At 33.6% G+C, this 26049-nt stretch overlaps 2 protein-coding genes across 2 annotated transcripts in view; one reads left to right on the top strand and one right to left on the bottom strand.

Moving 5' to 3' along the window:
* CCDC146 (coiled-coil domain containing 146) overlaps positions 1-26049 on the bottom strand; it is a 178466-nt gene that overhangs the window by 122543 nt on the left and 29874 nt on the right. The gene's annotated exons all lie outside the window — the stretch shown is intronic.
* FGL2 (fibrinogen like 2) lies at positions 358-7866 on the top strand. The gene is made up of 2 exons (XM_051962025.1): positions 358-1043; positions 4085-7866. The coding sequence occupies exons 1-2, from the start codon at positions 431-433 to the stop codon at positions 4798-4800; spliced, it is 1329 nt and encodes a 442-aa protein (XP_051817985.1). The 5' UTR covers positions 358-430; the 3' UTR covers positions 4801-7866.

Here is a 26049-nt window from a genome sequence, read left to right as displayed (position 1 = left end):
CAAACCATCTAGTTTACTAACATTGTTTTCATTTTTTATTTCAAAAAATGCACTGAAATGAAACCTAATTCAACAACTGCTTCCAAACTATTTAAATCACTTCTTAAAGCCCAAGAATTTTATTTGAGTTCACACTCTCAAACGTAAAAGTAAAGTATATTCACTATTCATGGGCAGAAAGCAAGTGCACTGTGAGGAACAAACCTCTTTGGCTAAGAACCAGTACTAAATGCACTGACAAATTCCACTTGGTAAGGACTACCTACTCTTCCTCTGCTGTTAATATTTCTGAAAGTTGTGATGCAAGCTGTCCCACCCCTTTCTGAGAATACAAAAAGCCCTGACTCAGTCTGATACCTCACAGGCAGCTGTCTCTATTAAAATTGCTCCAGTCTCCAGACTTCCCTTTTGGGCGAGTTCCTCTGCCAAGATGAACTTAGCTTACTTTTACTTACTGAGCTCAATTGTACCCGCTTTTCATAATGCCGGGGCAGTGGAAGACAAAGAAAAGGCAACTAAAGAAGAAAAATTTGATGCTGCTTGTCCTGTGAGGCTGGAAACAAGTGGACACTGTGAGGAAGGAGAGGAGTGTCCCTACCAGATGAATCTGCCTTCCCTGACCATCCAACTACCCAAGTCATTCAGCATGATTGAGCAGGTCTTTAAAGACATTCAAAATCTCAAGGAAACTGTAAATAATCTGAAGAAATCTTGCCAAGAATGCAAACTGCAAGCTGATGATAACCAAGAAATGGGAAGAAATGAACCATTGCAGCCCAACACAGATGCTGTTGAAAAGGAGAGTGATAACCGAATTAAAGAATTGGAGACTGAAGTTAGTAGGCTGGTTTCCAATCTGAAGGATGCCAAAGATGAAATTAATTCACTTCACGGTCGCCTGGAGAATCTGAATCTGGTAAACATGAACAACATAGAAAATTATGTTGACAGCAAAGTGGCTAATCTGACATCTGTGGTGAATAGTTTGGACGGTCGATGTTCATCTAGGTGTTCAAACCTGTCAGGACTGCAGTCAAATTCTGGTATGTGAAATGTGCATTGTTATCATATGTTTTTACAGATCAAGAAATTTGAAAGCAAGTAACATATTGAAAATAAAACTAGAAGTACAATGGTAAAAAGGATAAATTATATAAACCTTTTTGTGTATGCCTGCCAAGTTAAGATACAAAAACTAATGCAATTTTGAAAATAAGAGTATTGCTCTGATTTGTACGTGGAATTATACTGGATTTTATTAGAGCCACTAAAGAGCACTTTGAATTTCACTTCTGTATCAAGATCTGTACAGAATTCTCACTAACATAAAATTGCTAATGATAGCCACAGATACACTTCTGTACCAAGATCTATACAGAATTCTAACTAAGATTGCTAATATCATATAAAAGCAGATGAAAATATCCACAGATATATTTCTATAATGAAAACTTGTACAGAATTCTCACTAACATGATTGCTAATATGATATAAAAGCAAATGAAAAATATCCACAGATACACTGTGATTGCTTTATTTTTTCTAATATATTTAATCAGTGTGATTAATAAAGATTTACTTAAAATCCATATCAATGTTTAAAGTTTTGTTTAACAGTTTAGAGACATTTCATGAATTTTTTACTGCTATTTATTAAATTCTTTAAGTAGGATCAAGGATCCTTGACAGATTTTTAATTTTTAGTCCAAAATTACATAACCACAAGAATCAAAGGGAAAAGAGATTTTATGGGAGGAATAAAAACAACTATGTGAATTCATATCTATGCAAGTCTTTCCACATTAACATTTCCTAATGGCATATAATCCTTTTAAGTGGAGATTTTTTTGGCAAGCAGCTGATATTTTTATAGTGAAAATAAGACTCTTGGACTAACATGTATTTTGATTTCTTTATCCTTTCTCTATCTCTCTTTTTTGGCCAGAACTATGGCATTTTAAAAGGAAAAAAAATCCTTTGATAGAATTAAAGAAACACAACTGAAAGATTATATTACAAAATAAATTTAACTTTAAGGGGAAGTCAGGTGGTGCGCTGCACCACCTTGGAGTAGAGCACCAGCCTTGGAATTAGGAGGACCTGAGTTCAAATGTGACTTCAAACACTTAACACTTGCTAGTTGTGAGACCCTAGGTAAGTCATTTAACCCCAATTGCCTTGCCAAAACACACACACACACACACACACACACACACACCCAAAAATCAATTTTACTTAAGCTTAATCATTAGAACGAAACTTTACCTTGTTATTTAGATGTCTCAAATAAATTTTCTTTTAAATTACTTAACAGAAGTCAAAATAAAAGTATATAGCTTACATTACTACTTCCAAGAAGACACATCAGGTCTCTTTAGGAGTTACCACCACTGTTGGTATCTATGGCCATCAATAGTTGTGATACCAGAATCACTAGGAATAAACATAAAATACCTTACACCCATACCCTAGCAGACATATGCCTAATTGTGGACTTCTTGAAATTGTAGGTATTGGTCTCCCTGGGGATTCTGGTTTCACACCTGAACTCTGGGACTAACACAGATGATAGTTCTGGTAGCTCCTGAAAATTCTAATGGTAGCTGGTACCTGTAGTTCGACTGTGAGTCCCCTAAAAAGGGCCAGCAGGATAGATACTCTTGGGGTTTGTGTATGTCCAGGGAACATTTTGGGGTCCCTGCCAAAGTCAGTTCCTGTATATTCTTTGGGGAAAAGTTCAGTAAAGGGATTCCTAAAGAATGGGGATAAGGGCTTCCCGGAAGAAACATAGGAAGCATCAGGATCCCTTAAGTTGCTATGTCAGAATCTTGAGGGATGTTTTTGGGGACACATTCTATTGTAAATGACATAACATATAATATTAAAATGAGGTTCTAATCTAGAATAATTTAGATTGTAATTGAAATACTACTAAAGGATTCCTATCTTTAAATATATACATATATTACATATAGAAAGATAAATGCATGTATATATGTGTATGTATATGTAGATAAATATAGCTTGAGCTTTAAAAGAATATCAATAACATGTGGATATACCTAACAAAAACTTTATCTAATTTCCGAAGCCATCAATTTTCATAAAAGTTGGCTGGTAGTGGATTTCAATTTTTTTCACCAATTTCTGACAAAATCTAAGTAATCTAGATTACTTGATTATGTTGCACCAGAAAAAGAAACTAGGTAGCAGTAGATAGAGTACTCACCCTGGAGTCAAGAACCTGAATTCAAATCTACCCTCAGACACTTAACATTTAGCAGTTGATTGATGCAGTACAAGTAAGAATTGCACTCAAAGAACAGTTTATTCTATAATCAGTCTGGTTAATTATTATAGACATTTTATGTAATACAAGAATTTTGTTTTATTAATTGTCCTATCAATACATGGTTAGGACTTGAAACATTTCCAGGAGACTTAGTAGTGTCAAAAAAGAAAAAAACAAACAAACAAAGGTTGACATACCTGAACTTTTTAAACTTCTGCTAAACAACTGAAGTCACTTTACATATTCCTAGGCTACTAGGCAAGATTGTCAGAGGATGACCCCATGAGGAAGAGAACTCATGAAATGTGGCACCCAGAGAGTTTTATTAAAATCAGTGTGAAGAAAATACAAATCTGGACAATACTCCATGAGTAGTCTGTGCACAGTCATAGGGTAACTGTACTTTTGTTACCATAATTTAGTACAATTACAATTATCAGTCTCTAGCTTCCATAGCATGACATTTCCCAATTCATTTATTTACCTTCTGCCCCAATGGTATCTTTGCCAAGAAAACCTCAAATGGAATTATGAAGAGATGAACACAATTGGAACGACTAAAGAAGTAAAACAACAATAACAAAAGGGTTTTTGTAGAATTAGGATAAATCAGTTTGAGTCAATTTCACAGAGAGATGTAAAAATTTCATTTTTGCTATTCCTTCTTTAATATTTAGTTTTTAGATCAAACTATATTCTTGTGCCCATAAATTATTTCCACCCACAATTCTTTGTAAGTATACTTCATACTTGTCAATTAAATAAGTTTTCTTTTCTCTCTTGCCCTACCAGGCGCTATTACTCAACATCTACTATACAAAGACTGTTGGGATTATTATGGGAAAGGCCAAAAGAACAATGGAATCTACAAAATTACACCTGATCCAAAAAATAAGACCTTTGAAGTTTACTGTGACATGGAAACCATGGGTGGAGGTTGGACAGTAATGCAGAATCGTCTAGACGGCAGTACTAGCTTCAACAGAACATGGAAAGATTACAAAAATGGCTTTGGAAATCTTAGCAGGGAGTTCTGGTTAGGTAATGATAAAATTCACCTTCTGACCAAGAGTAAGGAAATGGTCCTTAGAATTGATCTTGAAGATTTTAATGGTGTCAAATTGTATGCTCTGTATGACCAGTTCTATGTGGCCAATGAATATCTCAAATACCGTTTACATATCGGCAATTATAGTGGTACTGCTGGAAATGCTCTGCATTTCAATAGACATTATAATCATGACCTTAAATTTTTCACTACCCCAGACAAAGATCATGATAGGTACCCCTCTGGAAACTGTGGGCTTTACTATAGTTCTGGTTGGTGGTTTGATGCATGTTTGTCTGCGAACTTAAATGGTAAATACTATCACCAAAAATACAAAGGCGTCTTCAATGGGATTTATTGGGGTACATGGCCTGGCATGAGTACTGGTGTACCAAATGGCTTTAAACATTCTTTCAAGAGGGCAAAAATGATGATTAGGCCAAAATTCCTTGCACCATAAGTTACTATTCATTCTACCAGGTTTTCATCTAATTATTTTCCTCAGCATTTTCCCTTCTCTTCCTTTCCCTTCGCTTTCTTTCCTTCTCCTCTTCTCTCCTTTTTTTTTCTTCTGTTCCCTGTTGCCTTCTATATAAAATTTGATATTTTCTACAAGTTAATTTTAAAACCATTTCCATGAACAAAAATATATCTCATTCCAATAGTTTAAAGCAGACATAGTATTTTAAATAATACGAAAAGATAGTAATAAGTTCCTGTGAAAATCTTAAGGTTTTTGTAGTTATTGTTGTTGCTAGTATCCAAATTTATACTTGGAAACAATGACATTTAGATTTTAATTCAATTATATTTACAATTCTAATTAATCAATATTTGTTCAAATGAAATATCTCATTTATAGAGATAGTAGCTATATTTTTGCCAATTAGAACTATTAATTTCTTCATCCAAATGGCCTGTTTTAATACAAGTAAGCTATGCCTGGGTATGTTAGACACTCCTGATGCACAAACTTTTTCTAGTCTTAAGTTACACTGTTTAAAAACTGAATAAACTGTGATTCTGATACTCCTTTTGTTTCCCTATAGGGAATAACACATATCCTGGAATTTTCTCTCTTAAATAAGGCCTGACTCTATATCTAGTATATCTCCTCAATAATTATTAAGCAGACTTATGGACCCTGATTTTCTGTAATGTTATGAAAGAATGTTCACATTGTTTTCTGAGAACTTCTTAACATTTTTTAAAATCTGCAAGCCATAAAAACACTTGGAAATAATATGGCTTGACAACCACTGTTTAAAGACAATCTGTTCACTGTTCCTAAACTTGTTAGATGCTTGATACTAAAAAGCACTTTAATATTAAAAAAAAGTCTTTTCTCTGTTCACTATGCACAATGGTGTTTTATTTAAGGTTGCTTATTTGTGCCAGACTACTGGTAGAGGGTTTTTTAGGGAAAGGGAAAATGAAGTATATGTAAGTCAAAATACTCTGAAGGTCAAATTTATTTCTTTGTGACATTGTAATAAAATGTTTTGCCACATAGAAAATTAAGTTTTTAAAAATTGTCTCTCATATATATCCATATATAGTTGAGATTTAACCTATGTATTATTTGTTCATGATTAGTATAACATTTCTTTCAAAAAGAGAAAGAAAAAAACATAGTCTCTGGAATTTTTATAATTAATCTGTTAGTTTGGAACACATACATCATACTGTATGGAATCTGTCAAACAAACAAACAAACAAACAGTATGCATAACTTAGCTATTGTAGAAACTATATGAATCTGAAAGGTCAACAATGATATCCTAATAAAATGTGCTGAGTGCCCCCAAAATGCCACAGTAACACACTCTGTATTATATTAGAATCCGCCTAAACACATTTGCTTTTACATTTTTCAGTAATTCTTTCTAATTTGATAGCAAAATATTCAAATTATATTTAATGAAGCTGCAAGTTTTGCTCATTGCTTTATAATTATTTTTTCATAGAATAGGGTACATAGTTCCTTCTAGTAACCACAATTTATTTTCCCAAACATTCAGCTCATAGTTACATTAGCTAAAAATGGTATATAAAACCATTACTTTAAGAGTGAAAATGTTTTGTTCCAAATTATATGAAATAAATAAACTAACAAATTAATATTCAGCTAAACATGGGGATCGTGTATTTAACCACAATGTATCTAACTTTAAAATGTAAAATTAAGAATTTTTTTAGTGGAAAATGAAGCTCAGCAATGTCCAAAATATAGACAACTAGTGAATGATTTTAAGGAAATATATCTTAAAAGGATTTAAAAATGTTTTTTATATTTTGCTTAATTTTTATATCTACTTTTACATTAAAATGCCAATATTGTAAAATAGGTAGTTTGGGATTTAAGATTTTAAAAATCATAGTATTTATTGCAACTAATATATGAATGAATTTACTAAATAAATGTATGTTATTTTACATGATGTCAGGTAATAGAAGATACCCTTTGATGAAAATATCTTTGTCAAAAATCTGCTTGTATGCATGCAAATAATGTTGATTTCATGGTGAATTCACTGTTACACTTCTAATTTGGTAGATTACTGTTGTGTATAGATATTCAAGAAATATTTTCTTTTAACTTCTATTATTGGGCAAAAGTGGCATCTTCTTTCATAACTTTCCAGAGTTTTTCTACATTGCTTCTTTTCTCACAAAATTCTTCAGACTTACTATTGTGAAGAATTGCCCATTAAAAGGCATGCATCAGATTTTATTCAAATATATCAATATTATGATCCTCAACTTTTTTTTGGTGAGAATAAATGAAACTAGGGCTGGCCAAAGTGATATCTTATTCTCCAAAGTACTGCATCACTGAATGAGACTTCAGGTTCCTTAGTTATGCTATGGTCACAATATAGTTTAAGTTATCCATGCATTGCAGAGGATTCTAGGAAGCATGGTACCTCTATTCTTAAGAGTTCAGTTTATTCTTCAATTTAAAAAGATTAAGTAGATCTTTTCTGAATTTTTGATTGTGAGTACATAATTTAAACTTACATTACTGATACTATACATGGTACCATTAAAAATTAACTTTGGCTAATATACACATACAGGGAATTGGAATTATCTAATTCATCAGTTAACTACTGTGTGATTCTGTCATGAAGGAAAAGTCATTTGTAAGCAATCTTGATGACATCTAGTATTCCATAAAATACTGACTAATGTTAGAGCCTTGAAAATGAAAATTATGTTAAAGTCACATATACCTGGAAAAATGAACATTTTAGTGACAGAGATTAATGAACATATTAATGTGAGGAAATAATAGGATAAATGTAAAAAAGGCAAGCTAAAATATGAATTTGTTAATCACTTTTCCATGTTTTTGCATAGCTACTCAATATCAGTCTTAGCTGTGATATACAATTTTAAGATAAAAGTGAAAAAAATCTGTGAGTAAAGTTGATAGATTTTGTAAAAATGATTATTTTTCAGTGTTTAAAATGTTCTCATGTCATATCTTTTAAATTTTGTAAAATAAAAGGGTAATCTGAAATTATCTGTTGCTTTTATATGAAAAACCTATTTCTTTCTGTAAAATGATACTGATATAACACTGATTGGGCAGATAAGTGGCAAAGAGAATAGAGCACCAGTCAGGCAGACCTAAGTTCAAATACAACCTCTAACACTCACTAGCTATGTGACCCTGAGCAAGACACTTAATTTGTTTACCTTAATCTACTAGAGAAAGAAATGGCAACCTACTCTAGTATCTTCACCAAAAAGAAATACTCCAAAATAACACCCCAAAGAAGTCACAAAGAGTTGGACATAACTGAACAACAAATTAACAAAAGGGCAAAAAAGAAGAAAAATCTTGCTTTATAATAATATATGAAATATCTGCAATATCTGAACTTCAAATTTTGGGGAACTGTATTGAGCTGTATGTACAAGTCTTGTGAGACATTATTTTCCACACTGTTGAACTGAAACATTGCATGCAAGGCTCAGGAACATTTTGTTGTTTCTCCATCAATGAGCATTTATTAAATATCTATGTAGGCTGGCTACTATACTAGGCACCAAGGATACAAAAATAGAAATGAAATAGTCTTTTGATCCTCAAGGAAACTACACTTTTTAGGAATAAACAGTATGTAAACATACAAATAAATATAAAAAAGCACAGAGTAAACACAAGTAAATATAAAAGATATACAGAGTAAACACAAGGGAATTTGGGAGAAGTAGCTGATGAGATCAAGAAAGGACAATAAGAGATAACATAATGTGTACAATATCTGAGCTGCAGATGTCTATTTCATATATGAGAAGGTAGCTAAGACACAGGGATGGAGACAGACACTGTCAGCCAGTGGGTCAGTTGGTTAGAATGCAGATTATATGAGGGAGAGCACCAGGTGAGAAGTGTGGGAAAGTAGACTGAACTTGTATTAGGAAGAGCTTTCAATGCCAAACAAAAGAGATGGTATTTTATCCTAGAGACAAGAGAGTGCTTCTAGAGTTTCTTGGACAGCACAGTGAACATGGTTAGACCTGTGCTATAGGAGTATTATTTTGACAACTATATGGAGGATGTATTGTAGAGAGAGTTATAGTTAAGAGGCTATTTGGGGGCTCAGTGAATAGGGCACTGGCTGTGGAATCAGAAGGACCCAAGTTCAACTCTAGACTCAGACACTAGCTGTGTGACTCTGGGCAAGTCATCTAACCCCAATTACCTTTCATTTACCCTCACAAAAAGAGACTATTGTAACATTCCAAGTAATAAATAAAGAGGTTCTGTGAGGATATGATTAAAAGAAAGATAGATTCTGTAAAGAGGTTTTGTATGTAGTAATCAATCAAACAATCTATCAAGCACCTATTCTATGCTAGGCATTGTGCTAATTAATGGGATTTTAAGTAAAAAGAATGAAATAATCACAGTTTACAATGAGTTTACATTCTAATGGGGGAGGCAACAAATACATATAAAATACATGCAGCACAAATATAAATTTAAAATATATATTTATGCATATTATACACATCTACATACATAACATAATTAAATACAAGATTCTCTGGGAGAGAATATACTAGCATTTGGGGGGGTACATAAACTCTTTATGTAGGAGATAGAGTTTGAGTTGTTATCATAAAGAAAGATGAATTCTTTAAGGTAAAAATAATGCATTTCAGATATAGGAATGGGAGATGGAGGATATTGAGCAACAAAAAAGCAAGTCATATTTGGTAAGATTATATAGAGTGATGGAAGGAAAATACTTTTCAGTGATGTTGGAAAAATAGATTGGATCCTGGTTGTAAAAAGTGCTAAATACAAAATAAAGGAATTTCTACTTTATCCTGAGCAGAGCTTTGGGTCAGCAGATAAAGTGCTGGGCCTGGAGTTGAGAAGACTTCAAATATGGCCTCAAAATATTTACTAGCTAGGTGACCCTGAACAAATCATATAATCCCTTTTGCCTCAGGTAGAATAGGCTGAGAAGGAAATAGCTGACAACTTCAGTATCTTTTCCAAGAAAAACCCAAATGGGTTCAAGAGTCCAAGAAACAGTGCCACTCCCATAGTACCTTAATAAAAACTAAAACCCCCCAAATGGAAACTCTATAATAAAGAATTTTGTAATATAATAGATCTAAGGGACATTTTTTTTTCACAAATTTTAGCTAAAGTGTTAGTGGAAAAGATGGGAGAAGTACCAAAGTAAACAACTATAATATAAAGCAGCTTTTAAGAAAAATGTTACTAGATGAAAGATCAGCAAAATTGTAAAATAACATACATGAATCAAAACATTAATGATATCAACAATTACAAAATAAGAGTCAAGAAAATATCAATACATCAGAAAATTAAATTGAAGAACAAATCCAGAAACCACAAAACTAAAAACACAAAACAAAACAACAACAACAACAAAAAAAACAGTAAGCAAAAAGTAAGATGTTCCCAAAAATATATAGGATATAGAAGTTGAAGAAATAACAAGAAATGCATTTGGCTAATTTGGATCCCAGAAGATAACAATAAAGGAAAAAAAGGTAGACATTGCATTAGAAGACCTAATAACTCAAATTTTTTGGAGTGGATAAGATTAGAAGTATTCTTGGAGAGAAAATGCAGGATAGCAGCAAGGAAAAATGCTCGTGTCATGTTGATTCATTAAGACATGTATTTATAAAATTACATAATGGTAAAAGCAAAGAAAAAAAATTCTCCAAGTTTTGGTTTTTTTAAAAAAATCACTGTTAAGGAAGTGCCTATTATAATAATATACTTTTCAAAAACAAAGCAAAAACATCAGAATTGGATTAAAAAAAATGTCTTCTAAAAATAGTATCAGAGGACCAGCAGCAAGGATAGTGGAGAAGAATGAAGTAATACTTTCCAATTCTCCCCAAAACTAAAAATTTTTAGTTTAAAATTTTAAACTAAATTTAAATTTTAGTTTTAATTAAAACAATTAATTTAATTTAAAATTAATTTAAAAATTTTAAGAAGAGCATCATATTGAGTTTTGTTCATGAAAACTATGAGGAAACCATAGTGGGTTAGTTTTCTTAACCCCAATCACAAATTCAGTCCAAGGGCAAGTAATCGGGGTAGGAACTACAGAACAAGGGCAGATCTGCAGATTTGTTGCTCAGAACCCAAATGGGGATAGGGACAGCAACTGGATACCAGGACTGTGCCCAATCATGTCTTCAGTGTTTAGATGCAAATCAAGATTTATAATTGAGAAAGTCCAAGAATTAAGTTATGCTAAATCTGTCTGGTTAGTACTTTTTCAAGATTTGCAGCAATCTGCAACCATGCTACTTCTTTGATTTATGAAAACTCAGTATTTGATTGTCAGAAAACACAATGATAGAACCAACAGATAATACAAAGGGCAAGAATCATAAAATAATATTCCAGAAGTCAAATGAATGTCAAAATCATTGGCTTAGACCCAAAAATGTTAGCAAGTAAAACTACAGGGGGTAAAATGCATTTTAATGAAATTGGGAGAACCTTCCTAATGAAAAGATTGAATAGAATCTGCATAAAAACTTTGAAGTTGAAATACTGTTAAGTTAATTCATAATTAATAAATATTAAAGGGACTAGATGAAAATCAATTTTCCGTAATCTGTGAATTCTATCATCATCAGGGGTCATAGAAAGGTTCTAATTAAACAAGAGCTGGGAATGGTTCTGTTGTGAGGATCTTAAGTATTGTGGTGTAGTCCCGAGGAATGTTGTGGTAATAAGCCCCAGGCTACCTGGCCCTGGAAATAATGTAGTCAATTTAGGAATGTAGCTGTTGGGAGTGATGTGACACAACCTTAGAGAATGTGTATCAAAAAGAGTTGGACTTGGTGTCTTTATTCTTCAAGGAAGTTTAATTTGTTATCCAAAAGTCTCACATCTGGACTCAAACAATGAGCACTTACTAGTTTCATGGGAGAAGAAAGGGGGGGGTCGTTTTTAGACCCCATTACCAAATTTCTTACCAATATGTGAGCCTAATTCCCATGTCATTTATCCTGTTTGATTTATTCCTGTTCTATATTCCTCAACTTTATCTCTGTTTTCCCCATCAATTTACCAACTTGTTACCTCTCTGCTCTTTGCTATCTTACTCTCTTGGAATTCAGCTCTTTTTAATTGGCATTAAATTTTAATAAAACTTTCTCTCTTTACTTAGAAATTATCTAAGTTTCCAAATTCTTTTGGGACACTCATGACACCAATTCAGAGCCCCAATATATTTTGGGGGCTACCCCTCTATCCCTGAATTGCAACATTGGGAATAGAAAGAGGGCAAGAGGAATATAGTAGGGGAGGAGGGAAAAGGAGAAAAGAGAAATTATTTCACTATCAGGATGGATAAGTATACAGCTATACAAATGAGGAGAAGGGGGTGAGGGAAGCAACTGACACATCCTCTATTTCACCTGAAGTATTCAAAGAAGAGAAAAATATACACACATATATAAGGTACCTAACACATAGTTGAGTACAGAAATATATTTTATTCAACAGGGAAATGGGAAGGAAAAGAGAAAAGAGAGAAAAAGACATTAGACGGAAGGCAGATTAAGAGAGAGTTTAGTTCCAAGCAAAATAAATCTAACTAAAGATATACAAACAAATATTTATAGCTTTTTGGGGAGTGGGAGGTGGAAAAGAATGGGAATATGCATTGCTCATAAATTGGGAAATGGCTCAACAAGTAATGGTATATTTATATGATAGAGTATTATTGTGCTATAAGAAATGAAGGGATGGTTTCAGAGAAATCTAAAAATATTTGTGTGAACTAATGCACCATGAAGCGAACAGAACAAGATCAACTTATACTGTGACAACAATAAGGTATAAATAAACAAATTTGAAAGAATTGGGAACTCTGATCTGTATAATGACCAATAAGGATCTCAGAGAGCTCATGATGAAATATATTACTCTCCTCCTAATAGAAAGGTCCCCAGAGACAGCAGCAAAAGAAGAAAGCAAGCAATCTGGGTAGAGAGTCAGGCTAGTTCTTCAGTAAACTCTTCAGCCCAAGAACCATCTGATTTAACTAAGATAACTTAGATAATGAGCTTTCTTACCACAGTTGTGGATTCAGGTGTGTATGGAAGTGTGTGTGTGTGTGTGTGTGTGTGTGTGTGTGTGTGTGAGAGAGAGAGAGAGAGAGAGAAAGAGAAAGAGAGAGAGAGAAAAAGACATTAGACGGAAGGCAGATTAAGAGAGAGTTTAGTTCCAAGCAAAATAAATCTAACTAAAGATATACAAACAAATATTTATAGCTTTTTGGGGAGTGGGAGGTGGAAAAGAATGGGAATATGCATTGCTCATAAATTGGGAAATGGCTCAACAAGTAATGGTATATTTATATGATAGAGTATTATTGTGCTATAAGAAATGAAGGGATGGTTTCAGAGAAATCTAAAAATATTTGTGTGAACTAATGCACCATGAAGCGAACAGAACAAGATCAACTTATACTGTGACAACAATAAGGTATAAATAAACAAATTTGAAAGAATTGGGAACTCTGATCTGTATAATGACCAATAAGGATCTCAGAGAGCTCATGATGAAATATATTACTCTCCTCCTAATAGAAAGGTCCCCAGAGACAGCAGCAAAAGAAGAAAGCAAGCAATCTGGGTAGAGAGTCAGGCTAGTTCTTCAGTAAACTCTTCAGCCCAAGAACCATCTGATTTAACTAAGATAACTTAGATAATGAGCTTTCTTACCACAGTTGTGGATTCAGGTGTGTATGGAAGTGTGTGTGTGTGTGTGTGTGTGTGTGTGTGTGTGTGTGAGAGAGAGAGAGAGAGAGAGAAAGAGAAAGAGAGAGAGAGAGAGAGAGAGAGAGAGAGAGAGAGAGAGAGAGAGAGAGAGAGAGCCTTTAAAACTTAAAAAAAAATAGGGAGACAGAAAACTGCCTATAAACATCTACCAAGAGAGATAGCTCAAATACATAGGTTTCTGTTATGAGTTCAAATGTTGGAATTCTTGTTCTTCTCAGAACACAGCCGGTTTAGCTTAGGGCCCTCCAAGTATCTCCAAATCCAAAGGTTCTGTCCTTCAGCCTCTGCCTCTGCTTTCTTCAGCCTCCAACCAACACAGAGATGGAATGTCTCTCTTGTCTCCTTCTGGGGAGCCCAGCCACCAACTACAGTGGTGTGAGATGAAGATGAATCTGGTTGTCCACTGAACTCTCCACTCGTAGCTTTATCCTCTGAAAACTCTTTGTCTGCCACCAGCCAGCCAAGAGGAAAAATGTATTCTGGAATGGCTGTCTCGCCTCATATGTGAATATGGGATTATGGGTTTTCTCCCATAGTGCTCTCTGGCCCAAAGAGCTTTAAGGGAGGTGTGAACTCCCTTGAAGTTAGAAAGTTTACTTTGTGAAGCTAGCATACTTGTGAACTCCAATGAGTAAAGGTGTGAACACAAGCCTTGTATTAATTAGTTCTACTTAGTATCTTGTTTCAGGTTCTGGCCAAAATCTTCTTGTAAGATTAGATCAACTCTAATTAGTTAGCAGTTAGTAAGGATTCCAACAGGCTTCCTCTCTATGGGACCTATCAGACATGGGCTTGATAAATCATGGATATTTTAATGACAATTTATTGATATTGCTTATTTGTGCTGACTTAATTTTAAGGGATCATGCACGAGGCAATCTCCAGTGATGATGTTACTCATACCTGGAGAGCCTCTACTCTCTGGGTCCTGGGCAAGCACATAAAGGTATTGGATCTGTATTTCTTTGGTATATGTGAGTCAGTCAGTCAGCCAGCAAACATTTCTTATGTGCCTTATTATGTGCAACATGCATACCCTCTACCAATGGAGGTCAGCATCTTCTCTGTAATCTAAAGCTTTAAAGAGCCGTCTAGAGAGTGACTTGGCCGAAGTCACTTAGCCTATATGTGCCACAAGTAGGACCTGACCTGACATCTTCCTAGCTCCAAGGTTTCTTTCCATTCCCCCACACTTCCTCCCTATTCTAGGGCAACCATTGCTGGATCAAGGAAGGAAGAGATTTTGTGAATAACAGGCATCTTTTCCCATCCCAGAAATGCAGGCAGTCTCTACTGCACCATACTGCTCTGTATGGGAATAGGGAAATGGACAAAGGGGACTAAGGGCAATGTCTCATTCAAAACAACAAAAGAATGGCTTGTAAAACAAAAATCTATCATCTCCTGTCCCAGAAGGCCATTTACTCAGAGAAAACTCCAACATTGAGCGTCATAGTCAGGGGTTTGTCCGTTGTCCTTTAAACAAGGAGACATACATGTGCTCATAGATTTTATGGACCTGCCCTTGCCTTATAATATAAAATTCTCAACTTCCTTAATTTTTAGTATATTCCATATTAAAGTAGGATTATTTCTACTTAGGTAAAAAGTCCTTGTGATAAAATCAATATCATTTCTTTTTTGACTTCTTAAGTTACCAAATAAAGAAAGGAAAAAGTACTCCATTTAATTGGCAATTTCATTTCAGCAGTCCATGATAGAAGTTCTTTTTGCTAAAACTATTGTGTAAGTTTTTGTTGGTTAAGAAATTGTTCATAACATCTAGTGCTTTAATGGCACTTTATAATCCACTGTTTGAAAATGTTATTTTCTTCCTGTACTTAGGCTAGAATTTATTTTAACTCTGATAGAATTTGAAAAGCATTTATATAATCTCCAAATAGCATTTTACAACCATGGTCACAATGTAGAATAATTCACAAAGGAACAAAGTTTTACTAAAGTACAAAGTGATTAATAAGCAAATGGAAATTATTTTCATGTGAATGGGAAAAATCTATAATCTCATATATAAAAGTCTTTTTTGAAAATAAGTTAACCCTTGTATATCACCATGTCTACAACATGGTGGTAATTATTAGGTTCTTTATTTCTCTCTTAATTTAAATATACTCATATATACCCACACAATATGTTCATATACATATTTAAACAAATTCAGGTAATTGTTTATTATAATGAAAAGTCTCTGGTACTGTGAAACTTTCTAAAACTGAATATGTGAAGACGGTGTGTTCCTGATTAATTCTTTTAATATATTTCTCTGGTTGAGGTTTATGTTTCTTTAGTACCAATATGAATGAATGAATGAGTGAATGGAAGAAAAAGCATATATCAAGCGCTTCAGGTACAAAAAGCAAAGCAAAACACTTCATGCTTTCAATTTAACCTCAAGTCATATGAAAAGATCCCATGGTCCTGCAGTAAAGGAGGGGACAGGCCAAATAGGAGGCCTCTGTATATACCACATCAAGAAAAGGGAGATCTAAGGTTTATTTTTAAAAAGGGACCTGAAGATATCCTGACAATCTACAGAAAGATCCAGTCACCCAGAGAAAAAACTAACAATACTTAGAATGATAAAAATATAAAGTTAAAAGTTGCATCTGATTATTTTAATTAAGTTGAATTTCCCTAGAGGAATAAATAAAATATTTTCCCCAGATTTGATGCAAATAGAAAACACAAATTTTCAGATATTAAGATTCATGAAAAATTGCACATATTTCAAAAATAGGATTAGATATATAAGAAGCTAAATGGAATTATTGGAAAGTAATTATTTAAAGTTATTTCTCTGGTCAAGATGGTGGTGTTGTCAAGGACTCTCTTGAGTTGTCCCCTAAACCTCTCCAAATACCTTTAAATAATGACTCTAAACAAATTTTAGAGCCTCAGAATACACAAAAAGTCAAAGTGGAACAATTTTTCAACCAGAGGCAGCTTAGAAGGTCAGCAGGAGGGATATGTTGCACTGGGGCAAGTCTGGAACCATAGTGCAGAGCAGTGCAGGCCCCGCCAGCCCTCTCAGCCCACAGATGCCAAGGATGACTCAGCAGGAAAGATTTGGCATCCCAGTGAGTGAGGGGAGGCCCAGAAAGCCAGGATCAGGCTCTGACAGCTTACTGTGGTAGCAACAGCAGTGGCTTCCAGGAGATCTCTCCCACAGGTGGGTGTGTGTGTGTGTGTGTGGGAAGAACAGCTAGTTCTTTGCTGGCACTGGAGCAGGGCTCATGCTCAGATCTTCGTGGCACTGCTGATTCACAGAACAAGTCCCTAGAAGGACTCTGAAAACAGCTGCGCAAAACTCTGGAATCTTGGGACAGTGCACCCTCCACTATGGAAACATATCCCTATTTTAACAGAGAGTTAAAAGTTGAGTAATGAGCTGGGAAAATGAGCAGACAACAGAAAAAGATTCTGACCATAGAAAGCCATTATAGAGACAAAGAAGACACATACTCAATTATAGAGAAAAGGAAGACACATACTCACTCCTACTTCCAAAGTCTCCAAGGAAAATAAGAATTAGTTTTAGGCCATGGAGAAACTCACAAGGGAGTTTGAAAATCAAGTAGACAAACAGAGGGAAAATTGAGAAGAGAAATGAGAATGATGCAAAAGAAAATACAAAAAGCTAATGAGGAAAAAAATGCATTAAAAAGCAAAATTGGCCAAATGGGAAAGAAAATGCAAAAGCTCACTGAGGAAAATAATTCTTTAAAAATAGAATTGAGCAAATGAAAGCTAAGTTAAGAAATCAAAATACAATAAAACTAAACCAAAAGGATGAAAAAATAGAAGAAAAAATATCTTACTGGAAAAACAACTGACCTGGAAAATGGACCTAGGAAAAATAATTTAAAAATCAATGGTCTATCTGAAAGCAAAGATAAAAAAAAAGAGCCTGGACATTATCTTTTGAGAAATTATCAAGAAAAACTGTACTGATATTCTAGAACCAGAAGGTAAAATAGAAATTGAAAGAATCCACCAAGCATCTCCTGAAAGAGATCCCCAAATGAAAACCCCCAGATTATAGAAATTAAAAGAATTCACCTAACCACCTCACATCTCTCAAATTATCCAAAATGATAGGAAAAGATAAATGTCAGAGGGAATGTGGGGAAACTGGGATACTAATGAATTGTTGGTGGAGTTGTGAAATGATCCAAGCATTTGGAGAGCAATTTGGAACTATGACCAAAGGACTACCAAACTGTGCATACCCTTTGAGCCTGTATCCCAAAGAGATCAAAAAATGGAAAAGGACCCATATGTGCAAAAATGTTTGTAGCAGCCCTTTTTGTGGGGTCAAAGAATCGTAAAATGAGGAGATACCCATCAGTTGGGCAATAGCTGAATAAGCTATGGTATATAAAGGTAATGGAATATTATTGTTCTATAAAAAATAAAGTGAACAAAGGTGATTTTAGAAAGGCTTGCAAAGATTTACATGAACTGGGACTGAACAAAACAAGCAGAACCAGGAATACATTGTACACAATAATATTAAGATTGTGTGATGATCAACTATGAAAGACTTGATTCTTTTCAGTGCTACAGTGATGCAAGTCAATCCCAATAGACTTTGGATAGAAAATGCCATCTGCATCCCAGAAAAAGAATCATGGTTATTGAATGTAAATCAACACATGCTATGTTCACTTCTTTTTTCTGTTTTTTTCTCTCTCATGGTTTTCCCCTTTTGTTCTGATTTTTCTCTTTCAATATGATTCATAAAGAAATGTGTATTTTTAAAAGTTATTATACATGTACAACCAGAAAAATAAAACAATTTAAAAAACAAACAAACAAAAGAATCTATCTATACCTCCTGAAAAAGATCCCAAGATAAAAATTCCCAGGAATAGTATAGCCAAATTTCAGAACTCCCAGGTCAAGGAGAAAATATTGCAAGCATCAAGAAAGAAATAATTCAAGTATAGTGGAGCTACAGTCAGGATAACATAAAATTGAGCAACTTCTACATTAAAGGATTGGAGAGTATAGAAAATAATATTCCAGAGAACAATGAAGCTAGGATTACAACCAAATAACACCTATCCAGCAAAACTGAGCATAATCTTTCGGGGGAAAGGTAGATATTCAATGAAATAGAGAACTTTCAAGTATTCATAAGGAAAACCCCAGAGCTGAATAGAAAATTCAATTTTCAAAAACAGGACTCAAGAGAAACATAAAAAAAATCAGAAAAGGGAAATCATAAGGGACTTAAACAAGGTTTATCTGCTTACATTCCTACATGGGAGGATGATATTTGTAACTCATTAGAACATTCTCATTATTATGGCAGTTAGGAGTATATAGACAGAAGACACCAGAGTGAGTTGAACATGAAGGGATAGTGTCCAAAAAAAATAAACAAAATCAGGGGATTTTATTTTCCTGGGAGAAAAGGAAAAGGAGAAGTGGAATTGTATAAATTATCTAAAAGGAAAAGAAGAAGTGGAATTGTATAAATTATATGCCATAAAAGGGGTTTAAAAAAAAGCTTTTATAATAGAGGAGAAGAAAGGAAGGGGAGGAGTGAGTGAACTTTACTCTCACCAGAATTGGTTCAGAGGAAATAACATTCACACTCAATACAACTATAGAAATCTATCTTAGAAAAAATGATATGAGAAGTGGGAAGGGTGATGACAGAAAAAGGGGCACACTGAGGGAGAGACTGGTCAGAAGCAAAACACTTTTGAAAAGGGACAAAATAAAAGGAAAGAGAGAATAGAATGGATGGGAAATAGCAACAGTAATGATGAAAATAATTTTGAAGTTTCTCTTAAGATCTTATTTCTCAAATGTATAGAGAGCTATGTCATATTTATAAAAAAAAATAAGAGCCATTCTCCAATTGATAAATGGTCAAAAGAAATGAATTACCCAAAGAGCTATAAAATCATGCATATCCTTTGACCTAACAATACCACTGCTATGCATGAGTCCCAAAAATGGGACTCATTTTTTTTTAAAGGGAAAGGACCTAGATGCAAAAAAATATTTATGACAGCTCTTTTCTTAGGGCAAAGATTTAGAAATCGAGGGGATGCTCATCAATTAGGAAATGACTGCACAAATTGTAATATGTGATTAGAATAAAAGGTTACTGTTCTATAAAAAATCATGAGCAGAATACATTAAGAAAAACCTGGAAAGCCCTCCCTGAGCTGAAGCAAAGTGAAATGTACTCTTCTACAGACACAGTAATAGCAAAGTTGTGGGACGATCAGTTGTGAATGACTTTGCTATTCTCAGTAATACAATAATCCAAGACTACTCTGAAGGACTTGTGATGAAAAATGCTCTCCAGATTTCAGAAAGGCATGGAAAAACTTACATGAACTGATACTAAATGAAGTGAGTAGAACCAAGAGAATATTGTACACAGCAAAAACAAGATTATACAATCAACTCTGATGAGTATGTCTCTCTTCAACAATGAGGTAATCCAGGCCAATTCTAATAGACTTGTGATGGAGAGAACCATCTACACCCAGAGAGAGGACTGTGGGGTCTGAATGTGGATCACAACACAATATTTTCACCTTTTTTGTTGTTTTCTCATTTTTTTCCTTTTTGGTCTGATTTTTCTTGTACAGCATGATATAGAAATATGTTTAGAAGAAGTGCACATATTTAACATATATTGGATTATTTGTTATCTAGGGGACAGGATGGGGGAGGAAATTGGAAAAAATTAGGACACAAGGTCTTACAAATGTGAATGTTTAAAACTATTTGCACATATTTTGAAAATAAAAAGTCATTAAAAAAAGTTACACTTACTAGAAAAAAAAATGCTATCCACATCCAGAAAAAGAACTGATTGTGTCTGAATACAGACTGAAGCATACTTTTTTTATAACTTTTTTTTTTCTTGAGGGTTTTTTTTTTTGGCAGGGAGAGCTATGTTTTCTTTTGCAACATGACTTTTATGGAAATGCTTTGCATAACTTCATATGTGTCTTTCTCAGTAGCGGGGTGTATATAGGAAGGATAGGCAAGAATCTGGAACTCAAAATGTTTAAAAACAAATATAAAAATTGTTTTTCATGTAACTTGGGAAAATAAAATATTAAAATATAAAAAAAGTAATCCTTCTATTGTCTCCTCTCCCCATTTGTCCCAAGAAAATCCTTGTATGGGATGACAGTCTCTATTTTAACCTAATTCTATTTTTTAGAGAACAAATATTTTTACTATAGTTATTTCCAAGACAATTAAAAATGAGGCAAATAAAAGATTTTGTCCCTTGGCTAAAGTTTATATATACAGAATGTGTTTGTTTCAGTATGTTTATATCTGTGTGAATACACACATACATATGTACATACACATACACACGTACTACACATACATACATATGTGCGTGTATATAAATGTACTATGTATATATCCATCCTTCTCTTAAGAAAATGTCCCTAGAACTTGAGTAATATTTTCTGTCTAGCATTTTTGCCTTATCTAGTCTCCATGGTGATGTCCCAAGCAGAGAAATATTATGTATGTATATACATATACGTACATATGTATTATCATTACCATCAGCAATGTAGATAAGAACTATATTCCCTATACTGGTAAAATTGTATTTCTAGACACCAAAACAACCAAAGCTTTTATTTTTCACATAAAATGGTTGTTTCTTTTTATTCTTTATTCCACAATGCAAGAAATATGTATTTAGTAATAACCTGAAAAGTATTTTTGGAAAATGGAATTTAATTTTTTGCCTTAATAAATGCTGGTCCTGTTTAGAGTTTCTTCTCAGCTAAAAAGAATCTTGCAAAATTGTGTGTGTCAGGTTTCCAAGTGAAAGGAAAACTAACAATAATGTAGTTTCTGGTATACTTTTTTTTTAAAGTTTATTAGATTTTTAAACTTTATTTTAAGACTTGTGCTTTTGAAAGCAACAAGAGTCATGTGTAATTTATGAACAAAAACCACAAACTAATTGTGTAAAATACAATTTGGCATTAAAAAACCCTAAATGGAAATGAAATCTGAAATGGGCTATAAAGTGTTTATTTTTTAAATCCCAAGAATGGAAGTTTATGAGATTAGGTTTAAAGAGGGACATAATGGGTTGGAGCTGGGAATCAAGCTGAGTTATAATCCTGTCTTTGCAATCTTAAACAGCCACTCTATAGTTCTCCACTTCAGGTTCCATATCTATAAAATAGGTATAATTATATTTATCCTAATCTATTCTAAGGAATAAAATTATTTTAAAAATCAGATGACATATGAAAGTGTTTTGAAGGTACAGAAATGAAATACACCCTGAATTTTGTAGCAAAAAAAATTCCTAGGATCAAGAATAAACCTAAATTGGAATAAGAGAAGCATTAAACTACATGTTAATATTACAAGTTAAACTTTTTGAAAATCAAAACCAAAAGATTAAATATATTTTGAGCCTTGATCTAACTTCAAGGGAATTACAAACATTAAAGATAAGTATGTTTAAAGTAATGAATATGTTCAAAGCATTATAGGGGATACCCTGCCTCAAGTTCCTCACCTCTCTGAACCATTCTCTATATAATTGCTAAAGTCTGGATCTGACCATGCTATTTTTAAAAATTTATTTTTAATACACATATGAATCATGGGAGAGAAAAATCAGAGCAAAAGGAAAAAAAATCATGTGAGAAAACACAGAAAAAAAGAAGTGAACATAGCATGTATTGATTTATATTCAATCTCCATAGTTCTTTTTCTGGATACAGATGGCATTTTCTGTCCAAAGTCAATTGGGATTGCTTTGGATTGACCATGCTATTCAAGATTTAGTAGCTTCCTATGACCTCAAATACAATTTTTTTTTGTCATTTAAAGAGTTTCTTAATTTGGCTATAAATTACCTTTCTAGGGTTATTATTTATTACTTCCTTCCCTACATTTTATAGTTCAGATAAATGGATTAATCCTATGGTCCTCATAAATGTCATTCCATTTCTTCTCTTTGCCTTTGCATATGCCTTGACTGGAATGCACCTCATTTCTGATGTTCAGAATCCCTAGCTTCCTTTAAAACTCAGCTCAAGTACCACTTTCTCCCACGTGAAAGCCTTTATTGTTGCCTTCAGCTACAATTCTCTCCCCAATATTTGTACATGTTGTTCTCTCTCCATTTCCCTTCCCAATGAAGGCAAACTCCTTGGGCCTAACTCATTGTCTTTGTATGTATAATACCTACCACAGTGACAGGCTTACATTGATTGACTGATTGGTTAATATGGACAAAGATAGTTTATAATAATGTCTGCATTCAAAGAATGTAATTTTGTTGTTTTAGAGACAAAGTATAAAATAAATAAAATTTATACTAAATAAAAGATAACAAGATGAGGTGGTGTATAAGAAAAATCAAATGAGTAATGAAATAAGTGCTGTAGTTCAGAGAAGTGAGAGATGAGTGTAATTTTAAATAGTCAGAAGGCTTCTCAGAGAAGGTGGGAACTGAGCTGAACTTTGAAGAATATATGTAAGTGTATAACATATATTGAATTGCTTGCCATCTAGGGGAAGGAGTAGAGGGAGGGAGGGGAAAATCTGAAACACAAGGCTATGCAAAGGTCAACGTTGAAAAATCATCTGTCTATATTTTGAAAATAAAAAGCTTTAAAGACAATAAAATAGAAGAGAACTGCTATAGAAAAAAAAAGAATATATGTAGGAATTGGTCAGGAAGAAAGAATGATGGAAGATGTTATTTTTGCATGATCAGAGATACAGATGCAGTAATTCACAAGACATATTTAGGAGACAGGGAGAAGAGCAGTTAGCCAGCAAATCAATCATTTAGTTAAGTCAACAAACATTTTATTAACAATTATATATGTGCTAGGTGCAGAGGGACATAAAGAAAGATCTAAACATTCTCTCTCCCCTTAAGCAAAAAGTTAATAATGTTGCATTTTTGTACTTTTATTTATTTTGTTAAACACACCTACTAATAACATTTTAATCTGATTCTTGGCCCCAGGAGTTTTGCTGCTATAATTTCATGACTTCATTATACTGACACAGTCATTATTTCAATTGAAGGAGCCTATTTTAAATATATTAAAGGGGAAAAAAACTTCAAAGACACAGGTAGGAATACAGGAATCTAGAATAATTATTAATCCACTACAATAGCTAGCAATCATTATGGAACTATTATACTATAAATTAACACAACAAGAAGACCTCAATAAATATTCCTTATATAGGATTTAAACTAACTTCTCTGCAATTCCTACTTCCCATTCCTAGTTCTGCCCACTGGGTCAAACCAGAATGAGTCTAATAATACATAATAAATCTGAAAAGTACCTGAAAACTGTTATCATGTCTGACTTGTTGCTTCAAGACCCTTGGAGGGCATTATATCCTGACTGGTCACTATCCTGATCCCAATGGCCATAGTACTGCTTGTTCTCTCTAAAATGTGGAGCTCAAAACAAAACACAATTGTTCAGATTAGACTCTAGGGTAAAGGGCAGCAAGATTAACCATCTTCTACCTTCTGAAAATCATTCTTCTTATAATGTAGCATAATAGTTAATAACCCAATTAATAATTGTTTTTGGTTTTCCTAGTTGATGTTACAATGTTGACTGATTTTAACTTGTTGCAATATTACACTCTAAATCTCTCATGTGCACTTTTATCTAGCTGTAGCTCCCAAATTCCACACTTGTGAACCTGTATACTATGAAACAAAGTGTAGAAATCCCACTTAATGCTTTAAATCACCATTGATTAGAGAAATATACATTACGACCACTCTGAGGTACCACTTCACACCTTTCAGATTGATTAAGGTGACAGGAAAAGATAATGATAAATGTTGAAGGGACCGTGGGAAAACTGGGAAACTAAAGCATTATTGGTAATTGTAAAATGATCTAACCATTCTGGAGAGAATTTGAAACTATTGCCAAAGGGCTATAAAACCCTTAATTTTTCTTTAATAGTAATAATTTCATCCTTCAAATAAAGAATTGATAAGATCTATAATAAGACTTAAGTCTTACCAACAAGAAAGGTCTGATTATTGAAGTAGAAATGTTAGAAACTGAATAGCAAATCACTATTCCATTTTAGAATATGTTGTAAAGGAAAGAGGACATAGGGGAAAGTTGACTATTTTTGGAGGACAACTTTCAAAGGGTTCAAAGAAAGAATAGGCATGTTTACAGTGAACAAAATTCTGTGAGGAAATCAGTCTAAGCAGCACAAGATGTTTTCAAAAATTAAAATTCTTGAAGACACAAAAAAGAAACAGGAGTTGTCTAAAAAGACCAATATGAATGGACAGGGAACGAAGGACACCTTCTGAAGATGGTAAACAAGAGCCAACTATGGATGACGAACACGAAAATCCCAAAATGTGACACATGATATGATTTATTCAAAGAGACAAGCAAGAAACAGTCGGGAAAGTTTGAGGGGGTTTTGATGGGGATTTTCCTAGGCTGAGGAGAAAAAAAAAGGACAAAGAAAAGATAGGAATATCTTTGGGGAGTATGGGATAATGGTAAATATTGATGTAGAAAAGGGAGAAATTCTCAATTTCTATTTTGATTCTGTTTATTCTGCCAAGAATAATCCTTGAATTGGAAAAGACAGACTAAAAATGACAATCAGGGAGTTGCAACTAAAGATAATTAGGGAGATAGTAAGAGAATAGCTAGTTGCTCTTGGCAAGCTCAATTCAGTAGAGTTAGGCAATCTATATACCAGGACACTGAAAGAATTGATGCATATGATTGCTGAGCCATAGTAGGTGATTTAAGTAGAAGAGCTTACACTGAATTCGTGGGAAAATCTAAAATTATTTCATTAAAGCAATGATCAGTGAGAATTCAGAAAAGGAAAAGATGATCAAAAGATCCGAGATCATTTCATTACGAAAAAATCATGCCAGACTGACCTCATTTTCCTTTTGCAGAGGAATAATCCTGGTTAAACAGAGCTGGATGAAAATACAGCTGGGTGGATTTGGAAGTAGTTGAATAGCCAGTTGGAAAGACTAATCAATAAAGTTTTTCTGACATCTTGGAAGGATTTCTCAAGAGCGATGATTCTTTTTCTTTTCTTTCTTTTTTTTTTTTGGTCTACAGTAATTTTATTTTTTTTTAATTATAGCTTTTTATTTACAAGATATATGCATGGGTAATTTTTCAGCATTGACAATTGCAAATCCAATTTGTCCCCTCCTTCCCCCCACCCCCTCCCCAAGATAGCAGATTGATCAATACATGTTAAATATGTTAAAGTATAAGTTAAATACAATATATGTATACATGTTCATAAAGTTATTTTGCTATACAAAAAGAATTGGACTTTGAAATAGTGTACA

This window comes from Antechinus flavipes, chromosome 5 (assembly GCF_016432865.1).
Source record: "Antechinus flavipes isolate AdamAnt ecotype Samford, QLD, Australia chromosome 5, AdamAnt_v2, whole genome shotgun sequence".
NCBI lineage: Eukaryota > Metazoa > Chordata > Mammalia > Dasyuromorphia > Dasyuridae > Antechinus > Antechinus flavipes.
The sequence above is the reverse complement of the archived record's forward strand: the minus strand, read 5'-3'. Positions and strand labels throughout refer to the sequence as shown.

Bases quoted from the DNA above. Each gene is read 5' to 3' on its own strand.
- FGL2 (XM_051962025.1), top strand. From the start codon at position 431: ATGAACTTAGCTTACTTTTACTTACTGAGCTCAATTGTACCCGCTTTT. The intron at 1,044-4,084 runs GTATGTGAAATG...TTGCCCTACCAG, and splicing joins AGGACTGCAGTCAAATTCTG to GCGCTATTACTCAACATCTA.